General features: G+C 35.9%; 1 protein-coding gene across 1 annotated transcript; it reads left to right on the top strand.

The window, feature by feature from the left end:
* The first annotated feature begins 625 nt into the window (after nucleotides 1-625).
* On the top strand, nucleotides 626-16,865 carry LOC132267383 (fatty acid amide hydrolase-like). Its single transcript, XM_059768551.1, has 20 exons — nucleotides 626-936; nucleotides 1,402-1,511; nucleotides 6,761-6,821; nucleotides 7,115-7,299; nucleotides 7,571-7,700; nucleotides 8,543-8,620; nucleotides 8,724-8,871; nucleotides 9,050-9,162; nucleotides 9,776-9,851; nucleotides 9,961-10,032; nucleotides 10,141-10,192; nucleotides 10,719-10,790; nucleotides 10,926-11,006; nucleotides 11,287-11,390; nucleotides 11,494-11,586; nucleotides 15,679-15,747; nucleotides 15,906-15,970; nucleotides 16,070-16,131; nucleotides 16,295-16,390; nucleotides 16,640-16,865. The coding sequence occupies exons 1-20, from the start codon at nucleotides 837-839 to the stop codon at nucleotides 16,700-16,702; spliced, it is 1,830 nt and encodes a 609-aa protein (XP_059624534.1). The 5' UTR covers nucleotides 626-836; the 3' UTR covers nucleotides 16,703-16,865.
* The last annotated feature ends 235 nt before the right edge of the window (nucleotides 16,866-17,100 follow it).

Genomic DNA, 17,100 nt, shown 5'->3' with positions numbered 1-17,100 from the left:
TTGTCCCCACAAATTAAAAGTCCGCTCCCCTCACAAAATTTTCTAAGTTTGTCCGTCACTGATTACAATGCCAAAATTTGAGGAGTAAATGCTGTTTACGTGATTCTAAAAAAAGCTGACGTGGCTAATTTAGATGGTAGAATTTTAAAGAGAATACTGCAGATGCAGATGGTCTTAGTGCACTTTGAATTTTCAAAAAAAAAAAAAAAAATTATTAATTTGGCAATATCCATGTTTAAATTTTTAAAAACAGCTAACATCGGGCTGTATAACAAACGATCCATCGAGATATTCAGAAGTTGAAATGACGTTGACAGTCACACAGTGCACGTGTGTGTACGTTATAATTGAGTAAGATTTGTGTAATTTTGCTTTGGGTTTGGAAATTACTAACATAACCGGAAGTTCCCCGGGTTGCCGAAAATCAAACCGTTGCGGGAAGAGTGACCACCACACCACTAACAACTACTACAACAACCACTACTAGTAGAGCAAGAAAAAGAAAAAGACAACACCCAACCTCTTCTCTTCGTTCTTGTCGAAACTTCCTTTCTTTGTTCGCCAGTTGTTGAAAACGACACTCACTTTCTCTCTCTACTCTATCTCTAGTTTCCCACCAGCCTCATTTATAAACAGTTGGAGATGAGAATTAAAGGGTTTTTCCATTTATTTTATCTTTCTAGCCTGCTCCGCCCTCTCACTACCATTCAATCTCACTCTCTATATATACACACACACATATATGTCTGTTTGTGTGTGTCTATATCTATATCTATTTGTTGGGTGACAATCACCTTTGCCTCTTCCTCTGTTCTTTCCATTCCACTCTGTTCATTATGGGCTTTTTCAAGGCTGAAGCAGCCGTTTACAAGCCTGTGGCCGATGTGGATCTTGGCCCCAACAGTGATGAGGTTTATCTACGAGCCAACGTCAAAGGTTTTTATTTCATTAATCATTTCTTTATTTTTCTTTCTTTTTTATTTTTTATTTTTTTAATGATCATAATCTTAATCATTTTCAATTCTATTCAACTTTGCTTGGGTTGTGATTAATTAATTACAGATTTTACATTTAATATGTTCATGCTTCTAAGAAGTGACAATTGTAATCAACACATTATGACTAGTATCACTTTTTCTTTTCTTTTTTCTTCAATTTTTTAGTTCGCAGTTTATGAGATATTTGAATTCAATCTCTATATCTTGTTATCAATGCTGAGAACTGCCCACTAATTTTCCTTTCAATTAGTAATGCTGTTTACAAAAAAAAAAAAAAAAAAGATTTTTTTTATTTCTTTTAGGATTTATTGTTAGATTTGGATTCACTAATATGAATTCTTATACTATTATAGACGATAGATGTGAGATGTCTATTAATGGTGAATTCATATATGTTGTGCAGCGCCTCGCGTGGCCGGATTGCTGGTTAAAATTTTTGCGTGGTTCTTGGAGTCTCGGATTTTTGGACCTTTTCTATTGTACATATTAAAAAAGGACAATTTAATCCACAAGGTATGTTCTTTGTATTTCTCACTAGCTTTTTTTAACTTGAGAGGCTTCTCAACTTTTTGTTTTGCCTGATTTAATTTCTTCTTTGGCAGATACTTGATTAAATTTTAGTGATATTATATAGATACTTTATTAAATTTAAATGATATATATATTTTAAAACCTTTCAGTTTTAGGTACAACTGTTTGATTGATGCATTGAACAAATTTATATGAATTTAGCATTTAATGCAAATCCCATATGTGATCATGCTCTGTTCTGTCTCTTAATTTTATTTATTTATTTTTGTGATAGATAAGCTGTTTGGGAATTGGGATTTTATTAAAAATCTAGGAAAAAGGCAAAGTACATCATACTGGGTCTAGCTCAGGAACAATATAAATCATTGTAACCCCACCTCCAAATAAGTAGAATTCAACAAGGGGCCAAACTTATCTCCAACACCGACAAGCAACAAATCAGCCCCATAAAACTTAGAAAACGATCAATCTACCAGAAAATGAAAAACCAGCTCAAAACCAGAACACAATCCCATTATAAGATAGAACAAATTAAGCATCCCCAAGAATAGAGCTCCATTCATTACATAGAAAGATTTAGATCTGATGATTTCGATAATATATCTTTGAAGAAAAATTGAATCCTTGTAGTCATTGCAATTGACTCTCGGATCTCTCTCCCTCCATAGAAATTAAAGTTCTCCCCTTCAGAGTCAGTTTTGCCCAGTGAATTAGTCCCACTCCATTAGATTTGGCCTGATAATAGCCCCTTTAGCAGATTTATGTGACCAGATTCTGTTAGTAGAATGGCATTCAAAGTATAAATGATCTGTCTTCAATATTTTCCTTGCAAAAAACACCACTCAAGGTGGATAGAATACCCATCTGCATCATTCTTTGGGTAAGAATTTTACTCTGAATAGTAACCCACGAACGATTGTTTTGGAATGAAAACCAACCTAGATCAAATGGGTCAACCATATCACTTCTAGGTCTAATTTTATCCCAAGCAGACTGGATGATAGTGAATTTGCACTTTTTTGGCGGCCAAATAACCTGATTTGTAACAGAGCCGCAAAGCATATCTTCAGGCATATTGGGGCTTTGAGATGTATGAAGGGCAGCAAGTATAAATTTCCAAGAGATAGTGTCACATGCCTTTCTAAGGTCTAACTTTACCGTGGCTCTAGAAGGTTTATTGTTTTTATGGTATCCTCTCAAAAGTTCTTTTGCTAATAGCACATTCTTTGAAATTCTTCTACAAAGAACAAAAGCTACCTGATTACCAATAGGTAAGTGATCTAGCGGTATCAAGTCCCTACTTCCCAAAAAGAGGTCAGGGGTTCGAGTCTCAGTGGAGGCATGTGTGTGTGAGTACCAACTAAGAAAAAGAAAAAAGCTACCTAATTAAGGCTAATACAGGAAACCAAAGCTATTCTTGATATATTAGCAATAATATTTGCTATGCAATTATAAAGTATTGCAACTATAATTGATCTGTGGTTATTGTTGCCCAGACAATGACTCAAGAGCAGGTGAATTGAGTGAGCCTTTAGACGAGCTTGGAAACTTTTCGAGACTTGGGGCTAAGGCTTAGCAACACAAAACAGAGTATATCTGAGGGTTGTTTGTGTGGTTGCTAAATATGGATTTGGATGCTCTACTCACTTACACAAAACAGAGTATGTATATAAAATTCTTAGTGTGCTAATAAGAGAGACAGTTTGATGTATACTATGCTATGAAATAAGAAATTGAAACAAAGCATAGAAACTAAGTTTGCAAGGCTCAACAAATAAGGAGTTCAATGTACAGAGAAATTGAAAACAAAGAACAGGGCAATTTACAAGGTTCAGCACCTGCCTACTCCTTGCCTCTAGGAGAGCAGCCTGGGGATTCCCAAATCCCATTGTCTCATTTCTCTTAACCAGGTAGAGAAGAAACCATTACAATGCCCCTTTTACCAGACTCAAGGGAAACCTTCACAATCTCTTTTACCAAGCTCAATCATAACCTTTATTTGCTCTTTTCACAGGCTCAAGAGTAACCTTCCTGAGTGAGCATCACCCTCTCAGACTTCTGAAGATCACCTGACCTTTGGTTTGAGTTTTTCAGCTTTGCAATGGTGTCCATTTCTTGGACAGAAAATACGATAAAAAGCTCACTACAATTTCTCTCAAAAGATAGCTATACAATGAAGTTCACTCAATCTCTAGAGTAATGGATGAAACAAATGATTGAAGCTCAACTTCTAGAGACAGATAATTAAAGGCTTCTTCTGATTCTTAATGAAGAATTGAAGTCTGCGATTTCTAAGGTTTTCCTCTAATCTGTATCTTTGCTTTTTGAAAAAGATTTCAAATGAATGCTCAAAAAGCTTTTTCCCAAAAATGATTTTTGCTCTAATGTACAATGATGAAACAATGGTATGAGTGAACCTTCTTTTATAGTCTCGGTGAAAATTGTAGCCGTCAAAAAACTTTGAGAATGCTTGGAAACATGTGTAAGCGGAGCTTATATTTCATTTCAGTTTCAAGCCTATTCCAATACAAGCAGCCACCTGTTCCATATGAGCAGGTCTTGCTATTTTAACTTGAGAGCCTTTCCATGTCCCATCCTGTTATCCAACTCAGCAAAGGGAAGAGGCCTTCTACTGGTGCTACTAGACGTCCTATGGCCCGTATAATGTACTATCGATCTTACCCATTTGGCTTGGCCATGTCACAAGGATAAGACGACTTGAACAAACAAGTAGGCAGCAAACCTTAATCTTCACCTTTCACAGGTGTTAGACATAATATTGTAATTGGCAAATTTCGGTGTCAAAACAAGTCCAATCGAATTGTAATTTTATTGTTTGATTTTGAGTCTTGAGTTCGGAAGCGGAATTGAATCAACACACTGCGGTTCAATGAGAACATCATATTAGAAGAGGTACGTGTGTGAGGACACTTTATTTTGTCACTGGTGAGTTTAGGTGTAGGCACTTAGAAATTTTTCAAAAGATAGTTTTATAAAAAGTGCACTGCCTCTGTGGAACCGATTGTGCTCTCATGCAACCGGTTGCACAGTTGATTTTCAAAATTCAATTTTGAACTATAACTCACTGGCCTAGTGGAACCGGTTGCACTCTCCTAGAACCAAATTGGTAGTTTCTTTTCTACTCCAATTAGGTTACCTTTTTATCAAAATTTTGGGAGACTTTTATCCATGAATTTAACTTGTTTTCCAAGTATGTTTAGGTCTTCAAAAATCTATATAAACACATGATCTCACTTAGGGTTTAGTACGGCTTTTGCATACAATTTTCAACATTCTTAGAGAGCCAAGTTTGTGAGATTTTCTCAGTGTTTATTTTTCATATTGAGAGCATATATACTATATACACGAGAGTGAATTAGGATGGTGTTCTCTTTTTGATCGGAGTACGAATCATTGAAGATCCATTAATACTGTTTAGAGAAAAGCAGAAGTTGTTCATCAATTCTGAATTCGAAGGAAGAGGAGTGATTCGATTACACTTTAAAGAGGTCAAAGCATTCGCGGAGTGTCATTTGATCTACCAACAATCCTTCTACAAGATTCAAGGGAGTAAGCCTGAAGTTGAGAACATTGGGACAGAGTTGCAAAGCCAAATATTGTCAGCAATTGGTTCTTAGTAGAGTGAAGGGGTGTAAGCCTGAGTTGAAGTCCATTGTACTTTGGCTTTATACATGGCGGATCGTTTCGCTTGGGACAAGGTGAAAGTCCTCAAGGTTTTTTCAATTTGTTTTCCTTGCTAAAAATCCGGTGTCTCTCAAACTCTACTTTACTGCATTTATTTTTGCTTTGTGGGTCGATTAATTTACTTTTAATTTGGTAAATTTAGCATCACATTACACTCATTCACCCCCTCTAAGTGTTTTTAAAAGAAATTCCACAAACTATTCCACATAGCGTTACTCACAACAGGGACTTTGAATTAAATCATTGTGGCCTTATGATGAGTACACTATGGAAGCTTCTTATACAGGTTGTTGCATGCACAACGAGGAGTAAAACACACACAAACAATTAAACATAAAAACAGATAATCACACAAGAACACAAGATATATGTGGTTTGGTAAAATTGTTCTGCCTACGTCCACAGAGCGCACCGAACAAATTCACTATGAATAACATGGAAGATTACAATGGAGAACACTCTTTCTCTCAATCTCTCACTTGCTCTCTCTTGTGGCCGGCAGAATACAATGTCTCTCTCACACACTCCTAAAAACTGATATAAAACCGCTCTTACAAAGAAATCCACTTACTCCACAAGTCTACACCCTTTTGGTAACAAAAAACTTGTTAAGAAAATAATTCTCGTACACATCAGGCAAGTGCAACCTGTTTGATATAATACGACCTGTCTGCTATAGTGTGACCGGTCAGATGCTTCAAAATACCATAGCTGAGACATGCTGGACTGGTCGCTAAAAGTGCGACCGACCGGACTTCTCCAGAATGGTAATCCGGACTAGTGATCAGGCTCCACAACCTCAACAACCACCCACTTGGAGGCTGAAGCACTAGTCAATCCATTCCATCAACTATTTGTGCATGTTGGTGCGCTCATCTTTGTCTTCAAGCTATAAGGCCGATTGAAGCTACACACAGCTTCAATTTCTCCACAGTCAATGTCTTGGTCAACATGTCAGCCGGATTCTCACTGCCAAGTATCTTCTCAAGTTCATATATAATTATTTTTCGAAGGATCTAATAAATAATATCACTGTAGTCCTTTCACTTCCGATTTAGTATGAATATAGAATACAAATTGTTCAGGTGTTGGCAGGTGGGTTGTATGAGCTGTAAGGGCTTTAATTGTTTGTGTAACAGTTTTTTTGGTTCTAAGATTGTTCACAGGTTGTGCATTTATTTCGGTTCATTTGTGGCGGCAACATCCATTTTACAGTTTCCAAATGATATTATTATTTTCAATTAAAATGATTCGTAAATCCTTATCACTTCTAAGATCTTTGATTCAACACATCTAAAGTTAATTATCCTTCATAATTTGAAATACTGAAGTACAAGAAACATGATATCTATTCCCGATTATGCCTCTTGCTACATATGCACTTGTGCTACATATTTTGTGGTTTATATTGTTAAAAATAGTACAAAATTAAGATAAATGAAATTTTAAGCCTCCTTGTCAAACTTATCAGAGCATGTCCAGTATTCTCTCACTTACTAATTACATAACTTCTTCAACCTTTGCAGCTTGTTTCATTTGCAGAATTGAAAGAGCCACCTGTTTTTGTTCCTTTAAACCCGCATGAAGGTTAGATTGTGTTAGCTTTCAATCTTCTTCCAGTGACTTTTACTCGTTGTAATTTTAGCAACTAGTTTGAAGCTCCATTTGGTGCATGTTGTTAAAAATGTTTTTTTTTTTTTTTTTTCTTGGTCTGCATTTCACTCAGATAGTTTCTGAACTTTATTAGCTATGTATCACATTTCTCATGTAATTGTTGATCGATGTTTAACAGAACGTTTAAATCTTCAAAGTAGCCATTTTTTCAAGAGTGCATCTCTCATGTGAATAAAAATATATTTTAAAAAATTTTATTCTTGCAGACCTTACAGAACAAGAAGTGAAATGCATTGAGTCCAGCCTATCTCCACCTGAACAAGTTCAAATGGCCGTGGAGTGTCTACAATCTTCAGAAAGAACATTAAAAAATCCAAAGGTTTCTTTTTGTCGCCGAACAATATTAGACTATTCTAGAGCCTACAATTCAGGAGAGACAACTCCTCGAATGGTATGTCATTTTCCCGTGTTACTTTGCTTTTTGATGTTCTGTTATCTATTTATATATGTAGTTATTCAACTCTATCTTGTACAGTGAGGTTAAGCTTCCAAGTGTATATGATCGAAATCCAAAATACATGTTTGGATTTTATTTCTGGAGTTTCTTCTGACCTACATCAACTTATAATCTTAACTGCAGACTCCATTTAATTTTTTTATATATATAAACTGTCACGTATGGTTCTATGTTCTCAAGGAGGCTTGATTAGGCATTTGTACAGATTGCAGATCGATTTCTAGCTGCTGTTCATGAATCTTCTGATCCTACATTGAACATGTCATTCTTTATTGATTATAATTTGGAAGATATTTTAAGGCAAGCTACTGAGTCAACTCTTCGGCATGAACGAGGTACTTGTTTCTAATTTCAATTATTTATTTATTTACTTTTCACTTGATATCAGCCCAATAAGTTAAAGGGATGCGATTACAGTTATTATTAAATGTCCCTCTTTTTCATTTTTGGATGTCCCGTAATAAATATCCCTTATTTTTTAAAATGTCAATGCACTTTTTCTTACAACATTCATATTTCTTCAAAACTCAAAAGTTGGCACATAGATCAATTTGTTAAAGTTTAACTTGTAATGGTACATTAAAAAATCAATATTTTTATACACAATGTGAATGATGTAAATACTACTTTTTAAAAAGTTGGAATCCTCAAATGGACATATAAGTTGAGACGGACAGAGTACTTGCTCAGTTTATGTCCAACCAGATATACAAATCCCATGCCTTAGGATGACCTCAAGGTTAGTCCAATGCACAAGACTCCCGCCACTGCACAGTCTGGGGAGGGCCAGATGTTTGCAGCCTTATCCCCACATGCGGAGAGGACCGAGAGGTTGTTCCTCATCTCAAACTTACAACCTCTAGGGTCAAATGTACGCAGCCTTACCTTCAGTTTTGAACACGTGACCTCCAACCTCGTTTTGCTCCAAATAGCACTCTCTTAGGTGGTCTTTTCTGCAATTGCTTCTTTAGGCATCTTTACTCCGGTGGTACGCTAGGTAGCTCTCTCCAAGACTTGAACCGTCAATGCTGTTTTCTGAATCAACTTTGGGTTCACAAATTTCATAGAACCATCAGCTGTATGTTTTTCTCTTCAGATGTAATTATGATTTAAAAATAAAGCATACTTGTAATTCTTCGTCACACACTTCCACTCATTCTCATAAAAACTTCTATAGGAGAGCCAATTTCTGTGCTAGATGGAGTCCCAATTGCCATCAAAGATGAAATAGATTGTATGCCATATCCAACTACAGGTAATTTTGTGTTATGTTTCCATTGACGGAATTGTGTTTTCATCTTCTTTGTCTCGGTTCTGTTACTTATATTTCAGGTCCTGTCTAAAACTAATGATTGTAGGAGGCACAAAGTGGTTGCACAAAGTAAGACCTTGTAAAGATGATGCATGCTGTGTTAAGCGCCTAAGATCATGTGGTGCCATACTTGTTGGAAAAACAAATATGCATGAGCTTGGGGCTGGAACCAGTGGGATAAATCCTCATTATGGGTAACTAGCAGCTTCATAATTTCTACTCAGCAATGCCCTATCCATATGATACCAATAGAATGAGTTCATTTTTTGTAATTCTGAATCATTCACAACTGGTGTTGCCATAGTTTAGAAGTTCTGGTTACTAACAGAAAAATATGACAGGTGTTGTGTGTTGATTTTGTTACTATTGTAGGGCTACAAGGAATCCATATGATACCAATAGAATCTCTGGAGGTTCTTCTAGTGGATCTGCCGCTGTGGTGTCCGCGGGATTGTGTCCTGTTGCCCTTGGTGTTGATGGAGGAGGTAAATAGTTATGATACCAGCAAAGTGCAGGCCAAATCTTAATTCGGGTCTACTTTATTACTCATTTCAGATGGGCATTTTCGAAAGAGTGCAAGAGTTTTTTTTTCTGCTTTACATCAACCACTATTATTGTGTTTATCGTGTCTGATCACCATATCAAAGCTTATAAGTGTATTGAAACCTTCATGTGCACACATATAAATATTGTGTTGTAGATATTATCTTTAAAGTAATTGGAGTCAGTTCCAAGATGATTGGAAACTTCAACACTGTGGTAGCTTTAGTGCCCTCATGCAACTCTAATTTTTGTGAGGCTGAACTGGCTGCATATATTTAGGTCTAAGAATGACATGAGAAAAGTTAAAATTGATGATTATCCCTCTCAATTGTTCTTTGATTATTATTGTAAAATAAAATAAAAAATAAAAAGGAAAAACTATTACATGCGGGGAAAGCCACATTTTTTTCTTTTTTCCACTTTGTGAAGTTTTCGTTTCATTGATTCAAGAGTTTGCACATCCTACACAATAGTGTTACCCCTTGTAAACATAATAAGCTCTTGTTTATGCTATAACTAACAGAATAGTTGGTTCCATATGCATTGTTTGCTTAGGATCTGTGCGAATGCCTGCTGCTCTATGTGGTGTCGTTGGTTTGAAGCCAACGTTTGGACGCGTCTCACACTCTGGGTGAGTACTCAATCAATCTATTATTGTCTGCTCCAGTATTACCTTAATGTCGTAGGATATTGGAAGGCTTTTCTGGACAAAATTTTGAAGTACAATCTGTTTTTGTCAGTGTTCTTCCTCTGAACTGGACAGTTGGGATGGTTGGAATTCTAGCAGGCACAATTGAAGATGCACTTATTGTGTCCGTTTTCTTTATTATATGTTTCATTTGATTTGTATCTTCAATTTATTTATTTAGGCACACATTTTGATTTCAATGATATAGTTAATACCAGTTTAACATTTCCAGCTATGCAGCTATTAGTGCTCAACTTCCATCACATCAACCAACTACAGTATCGGTATATTTTTACTTCTCATATCACTTGGAAATATTATTGTTACTTGTAGAATTTTAAATCATGATTTCGTTACCTTGTTATTCACATATGCATCTTATTCTTTCCTTCTACACAGATTTGAATATTAGTGGAAATAATTGAAGTAGAAATTTAGGTTATTTGCAAATCTCCAAATGTTGGGACATGGCATTTTGGTTTTCTTTGCTTCATTTTTCTTCTTAAATTATTAATTTTTATAATAGTTTCTCTCTCTCTCTCTCTCTCTCTCTCTCATTTATTTCAACTAAAAACAATGGCACAAGGGTGAACTGCATCATTAAAATTTATATACTAACCCACTAGAAACATCTATTTTTTAAAAATTGAAAGAAAGAGAAATGTTTTGAAAGAAAGGTTCTACTATCTTTGCTAATTATTTTGAGATGAATTCCTTGCACTACATCTTCCTTCAGTTGCTGATTGACAGACTTTTTATGTTTTACAATCTCTTTTTACTCTGGACTTCCTTCTATGGAGAACTTACCAGCCCAAATTACTCTTCCCACTGCTGAAGTCACCAAACTGTTTATCTAGAATCAAACTTGCTAAATATGGAGAGGTTCGTAATATATTTTCTAGAACTCATAATAATATGTTTGGATTTTGTTATACCATACTAACATGAACATTGGTTCATCATATATTTATCTCCAAACTAATTCGTATGACATTGTTTCTTCTTTCGATCAATCAGTGGTTTAATGATTGCACTGATGACATCAGAACTTGCTGTTCCCATGCTCTGCAACGACTTCATGAGCATTACGGATGGGAGGTATTATCAAGCCAAAAATTCTTATATTAATTCATATTAAACAAGATCTTGGTGCTCTCCTAAGTCATTAGTTAATTTTCGAAGGTGTATGTGTTACAAAATTTCCCTCTAACCTTGAACAAGTATCAGCAAATGGTCTTTTTTCTCAACAATATATAAAATTTCAACACAGAGAAAGAAAAGATAAAACTTCTGCTTGGCAATTTTTGTTTTGGTGACTCTAATAGATCATATGAACTGCAATGGTTGTTTCTAACCTACCAAGGTTCTTATCTGTCAGACGGTAGAGGTGACCATTCCTGAGATAGAGGTGATGCGGCTGGCACATTACGTAACAATTGGATCTGAGTGTAGCACTTCAATTGCTTCCCATCTGGAGAAGCTGTATGTAATTCCTTACTACCGTCTATTAACATTCTTTATCACCTACCAAATTAATGAATGAACAAAAACTAGATTTTGACATCATTAACTTTTATTGAAATAGGAATATGGCAGAAATAGGGTGGGATGCAAGAGTAGCACTTTCTGTATATGGTGCTTTCAGCAGCAGGGAGTATATAAATGCACAGAGAATTAGGTACTGTACATTATTATTATTATTTTGTAGGAACATAAATGTGTGTGTGTGTGTGTGTGTGTGTGTGTGTGTATTTGGTGTTTGAGATAGAGAGCTAAAAGAATTGTGAAAACTCACCACCACTGCATTCATCCCAATAGGGGTATTTATATGTGTGTTACATGGAATCAAAAAGGCAAGTCTAAATCTAAGGCTAAATGTCAGCTAAGCTAAACGTATAATTAAGCGTAAACATATGTAATAGAAGATATGTAAGTATTAATCAAGCCTAAATCTAAGAGGGCTGTCTAACACTCCCCCACAAATTCAGCAGTCTAGGAAACATGAGTTTGGAACGCAGAAGCTCAAAGTGATGCTTGTGAAGCCCCTTAGTGAAAATATCTGCAGATTGGTCACCAAAAGGAACAAATTGACATGATGCCTATCAGAGAGAACAAGTTCCTGAAAGAAGTGATAATCAATCTCAATATGCCTGGTGCAAGCTGTTGGAGTAGGATTTATTTTTATTGTTGCGGGTAGTATTGTCCTTTCATTAGTTTATTAGTTTAGAGTTTAGTACTTTAGGGCTTATTATATTATTATGTATTTCATTGTACTTTTTATGTAACAACAGAAGAGATACGAATATATTTCTTGTCTCTTTTTCTCTGTGCAAACTTCACACAAGCATGGAAAACAGGATTGGATGCCATGTAAGTAGTGCTGGGGTTGTCACAGTAGAGCGTGACTAGTGTGGAGAGAAGCACATTAAGCTCATGTAGAAGGTGTCGTATCCTAACAGTCTCAGCACAGACTTGAGCGAGCAGTACTCAGACTCAGAACACGAACGAGAAACTGTAGGTTGTTTCTTAGTACTCCAAGAAATGAGATTTGGGCCTAAGAAAACACAATAGCCAGAAGTGGAATGCCAAGTATCAGGACAACCAGCCCAATCAGCATAGAGAAGGCATGAAGAACTAAAACGCTTGAGGAGGGGTGAAAGACCAATCTAAGATCCAAATTGCCTTTGAGATAACATAAAATGTGCCTAACAGCAGCAAGATGAGTGGTCCAAGGGGCACTCATGAACTGAGCAACATGATGAACTACAAAGTACAAAGGCAATGTTTAGACGAGTTAGATTTAGAAGCTAAAGAGATCCAACCAAGCGGCAGTACTCAGTATAGTCCGAAAGTGGATCACCCTCTAGGACAAAGAGCTGTATCTTGGCACTCAAGGGGGGTACTACATGGTTTGCACTCAGCCATAGAACTACAGCGAGTCTGGGAGAGATGTAGACTTGAGTGCAAAGAGGACACCTCAAGGCTAAGAAAGCCCGCAATGCCATCAGTGCGAACCAAGGGTTACCATGTCATGAAGACTAGTAACCATCCGATGGAGCAGAGCAAGTGGAGAAGAACTTGGATCGGAGGAATACCCTTCGGGTGAAGTGCTCAACGAAGCAAGTGGAAAGTGGGGGATAGAGAGGTAGAAGTAGTCTGTTGACAATCATCTACTCCAAAAGTTTAAGATGTTAGAGAGGGTGTAACTTCAATATTTAAATTCTTCAACACGCCCCTCGTACGTGGCTTTCTTTTGATCTAACACATGTTTTAATTTTAAATCAGGGTGACAGTGAGGTTTGATCATAGGACCAACCCTGCTCTGATACTATGTTAAACAACCATCTACTCCAAAAGATTAAGCTATTAGAGAGGGTGTAACTTAAATATTTGAATCCTTCAACATAGTCAAAGGTGGAGCTATCATAGGAGAAGACCGACGCTGATAATGCTGAGGCAGAAACTCAGTACATTGAGGTGGAGGAATTGGCGGAGATTCAATGACACTAAGAGCAAAAGTAGTAGGCAGAGTAGGAGAGGCCTGCTGGGGAGACAGACTTCTAGAACACTGCTGGTGTGTCGGTGTGGGGTCGCCAGTTGTGTAGGTTGCGATCATTGGGTGATGATCATTGGTTGTATGGGTTTGAGTCGATTAAGGTAAATCACTACCAAACAACTAACACAAGCTATTATTACAAAAAAAAGGTTGATGATATTTTTTGACCTATATTGACTTCAATTACCATCATCATAATCATCATTACCTTATTCTTATGTAAGGCCGACTACGTAAATTCTCCATCTCCAATCTTTTCTATTACACGCCATTGCACCTACTATGTTTAACTTTTTTAAGTCATTTTTAATAACCTGATCCCATGTTAATTTTGGTCACCTTATTCGTTTCTTACCTTTTATGACAACTAGTCTTCCTTGTTTTATTGGCGCATCTATAGGTCTCCGATGTATGTGTTCAAACCATCAAAGTCTACTCTCTCTTGTTTTCTCACTGATAGGTGTCACACCTAATTTTTCTCATACGCTTTTATTAGTGACCCTATCTCTTGTAGTTACTCTAACCATCCATCTTAACATTCTTATTTTTGCTACATGAATGTGTTGTTCTTGGTTCTTTTTTAGAGCCCAACACTCAACTCCGTGTAACATAGTTGATATAATAATGGACATATAGAATTTTCCTTTTAGCATATGTGTACTTCTTTTATCACAGAAATGACACTAGCTTCTCTCCATTTTGCCCGCCATGCTCCGATTTTGCTAGTTATATCACTATCTATCTCTCTATCCTTTTATTTTATTGATCCTAAATAGTGAAAATGATTATTTTGAGTAACTATGGTTTTGAAGTGTTATCATTATATTATCACTATCTGAGTCTTTATTAAACTTAACTCCATATACTCTGTTTTACTACAACTAATTCTTAGTACTTTCAATTCTAAAGCATTTCTCCACATTTCAAATTTTATTGCTAAGTTCTCTTATGAGGTATCCAATAACATGATATCATCGGCAAACATCATGCACCATGGAATATCGTTTTGGATTATTTATTTCTTTTTTGTTATTTCATCTAAAATTATTGCAAATAAATAGGGCCTTAGCACCGATCCTTGTTGCAATTCTACATTTGTGGAGAACTCACTTGTTTCATCACACGTGATACGAACTCTGGTTTTTGTTTTCATATACATATCTTTGATACTGTATGTGATTGTAAGGGAGTTTGTTTTCTTTGTAGAGTCCACCAAATTATATCTATTGGAACCTATCATACATGAATCTGAATTAGTTATTGGATAACATGGATTTCTTCCTTGGTCTTTGTTTTATTCACTATAAGTTGCCACAAATTTGTTTATGCCCTGTATTTTCGTAAATTGGTACTATTGTACATTTCCTCCACTCATTTGGCATCATGCCTTCTTTAAGAATGTTGTTAAACAACTTTGTTAGCCACTCAATTCCTACATTTCCCAACGTCCTCCAAAATATTTCAATATTTCAATAATATTTTATATCAACAAACTACAAAAATTTACATAGAAATCTTTGAGCCTGAAGTTTATAATGTGAATCTTCAAATGACTAATTATTTGATGCTCTACGATTATCAAACTACAAAAGTTCTACAGAGAAAGGTTGGAGCCCAATGGTAATCTGGAGATTGTCAAATGACATATTAAACAAGACGTTTAGGCCCGATGGTGAATTGAATGGCCCCAATTCCTTTTTACACTATGCAGCTTGCAATATGAACCTTATAGCACACTATACAGTTTGCAATATTTAATTTTATTTTTTTGTCTGGACAAAGAACTCCCACAATGCTCTTGGGAAGACTTGAACCCTCCACCTCTCGTTTTGAAAGGAGAGGATATACCACTAGGCAGCGGGTCTTGGCGGTTACAGTTTCCAATTATAAAGCCTCTTAATACATTTGGAATTTTCTTTTCTTTTCTTCTTTTATATATGGAATTCATATTTGATATAATGCACTTTTTTTTTTTCCCCCCGTTAATTATAATACACTTGGTTTCAGCCATTTCATAAGGAGATTACTTCAAAGGTTTTATTTGATTTAAAAGCAATATTTGTTTTTGTGGGTACAAAACCAATTTTGGTGATATATGAACCTTGTAGGCTTTTGTTCTATGGACACATTCTACACTTGAACTGGTGTACTGTTTAATTTGATTAGTTCCACTAGATGCATGGTTTGTTACCATTTTATTTTATATTTCTTCAGGAATCGCCAGATGCAGTTTCATAAGAATATATTTGCCAAGGCAGATGTCATTGTTACACCCACAATTGGGTATTTCCTCCACCTTTTGTTGCATTCACAACAATATGTTCTCTTGATATTTGAGGTTTCAAGCCATAAGACAGAAGAAATAAATTAAAAACTTGTCATTCAGTTGTTAATCACAATTAAACCAGTAATATCTATGATGATTTTGCTCTTCTTAACAGGGTAACTGCTTATCCGATATTTAATGACGCTCTAAAATCTGGTGAACTTGACTACATAAATGGAGGTATAAATACCTAGCAATATTTCTTCCACATCCTACTTTCTTTGATTCTAAGGATATGCATTTGTGACCCTTCATGTTATGTTATTTTGTTGTTTTCAGCTGCGCTTGTTCGGTATCAGATAGCAGGAAATTTCTTGGGATTGCCTGCAGTGACTGTACCGGTACGATCTTACTTGCCCTCTTTTATCCCCCACTGTTACTTATTGGTGAAACTGATTTAGACTTTATGTGACATTTGACAAAGCGAAACGAAAATTTTAGAGATATATATATATATACACACTCAATTACAGCATATTTGTTAACTTAAATTGTTCTGGATAGGTTGGATATGACAAGTTTGGCTTGCCTATAGGCCTTCAATTTATTGGGAGGGCATGGTCTGAATCTACATTGATTCACATGGCTTTTGCAATGCAGGTATGTAGTCAAGCTCAAACATTTAGATGCCTATGAGGTTTTAAATTTCTCAGCGTACCAACTCCTGTCATTGCTGTCAATATTTAAAATTAGATTTATACGCACATATTAAACTGTAATGTGTTTTTTTGCAGATTTTTTATATATTATTTTTATTTTTTTATTTTGGGTGCACTTTACCGTATTGACAATGATATATAAAGGGTGAGAAGTATATTAACATCTTTTAATTGGTCACTTTGGTTTCAGTCCCTGTGCAACTCGGAGTACAGAAAACCAGTGGTTTTCTATGATCTGCTGAATCAGGATTAAGTGGCGGCATGTTCTCTCTTTTGTTTAAAATGAGGGAAGCAAATAATATTAAGGGTTCCGATCGAACATTTAATTAGCTAAGAAGTGTGTCTAAGCTAAGCACTTGCTGTAACAATTATGGTTTTATCTATTGCTACACGGATTTGTTCTCATTAACAGAAAATGCTGCTGCTTCCTTCCTTCCCTCCCTCCCTCCCTCCCTTGTCTTTCCTCTCTCACCGGTGTATGGAAGTGTGCAAGTGTGGAGGTAGCGTGCGCAATCACCTTCTTTGAGAACGTAATCGTCTTACTGATATATAACAACCATCATTCAAAACTCTAACAACATAACCCTCTCAACCATTTTAAGAGTATTTTAATTTCAAAAAACCTTAACTGCCAAGATAACATTGTCAATG

The sequence above is a fragment of the Cornus florida genome, unplaced genomic scaffold (assembly GCF_030987335.1).
Source record: "Cornus florida cultivar Cherokee Brave unplaced genomic scaffold, ASM3098733v1 CherokeeBrave_3.0.0_Hap2_Chr07, whole genome shotgun sequence".
Lineage (NCBI taxonomy): Eukaryota > Viridiplantae > Streptophyta > Magnoliopsida > Cornales > Cornaceae > Cornus > Cornus florida.
The sequence above is the reverse complement of the archived record's forward strand: the minus strand, read 5'-3'. Positions and strand labels throughout refer to the sequence as shown.

Coding starts and splice junctions, on each gene's coding strand:
- LOC132267383 (XM_059768551.1), top strand. CDS start 837: ATGGGCTTTTTCAAGGCTGAAGCAGCCGTTTACAAGCCTGTGGCCGAT. Junction 1,512..6,760: donor AGGACAATTTAATCCACAAG/GTATGTTCTTTG, acceptor CAACCTTTGCAG/CTTGTTTCATTTGCAGAATT. Junction 15,748..15,905: donor ATTGTTACACCCACAATTGG/GTATTTCCTCCA, acceptor TCTTCTTAACAG/GGTAACTGCTTATCCGATAT.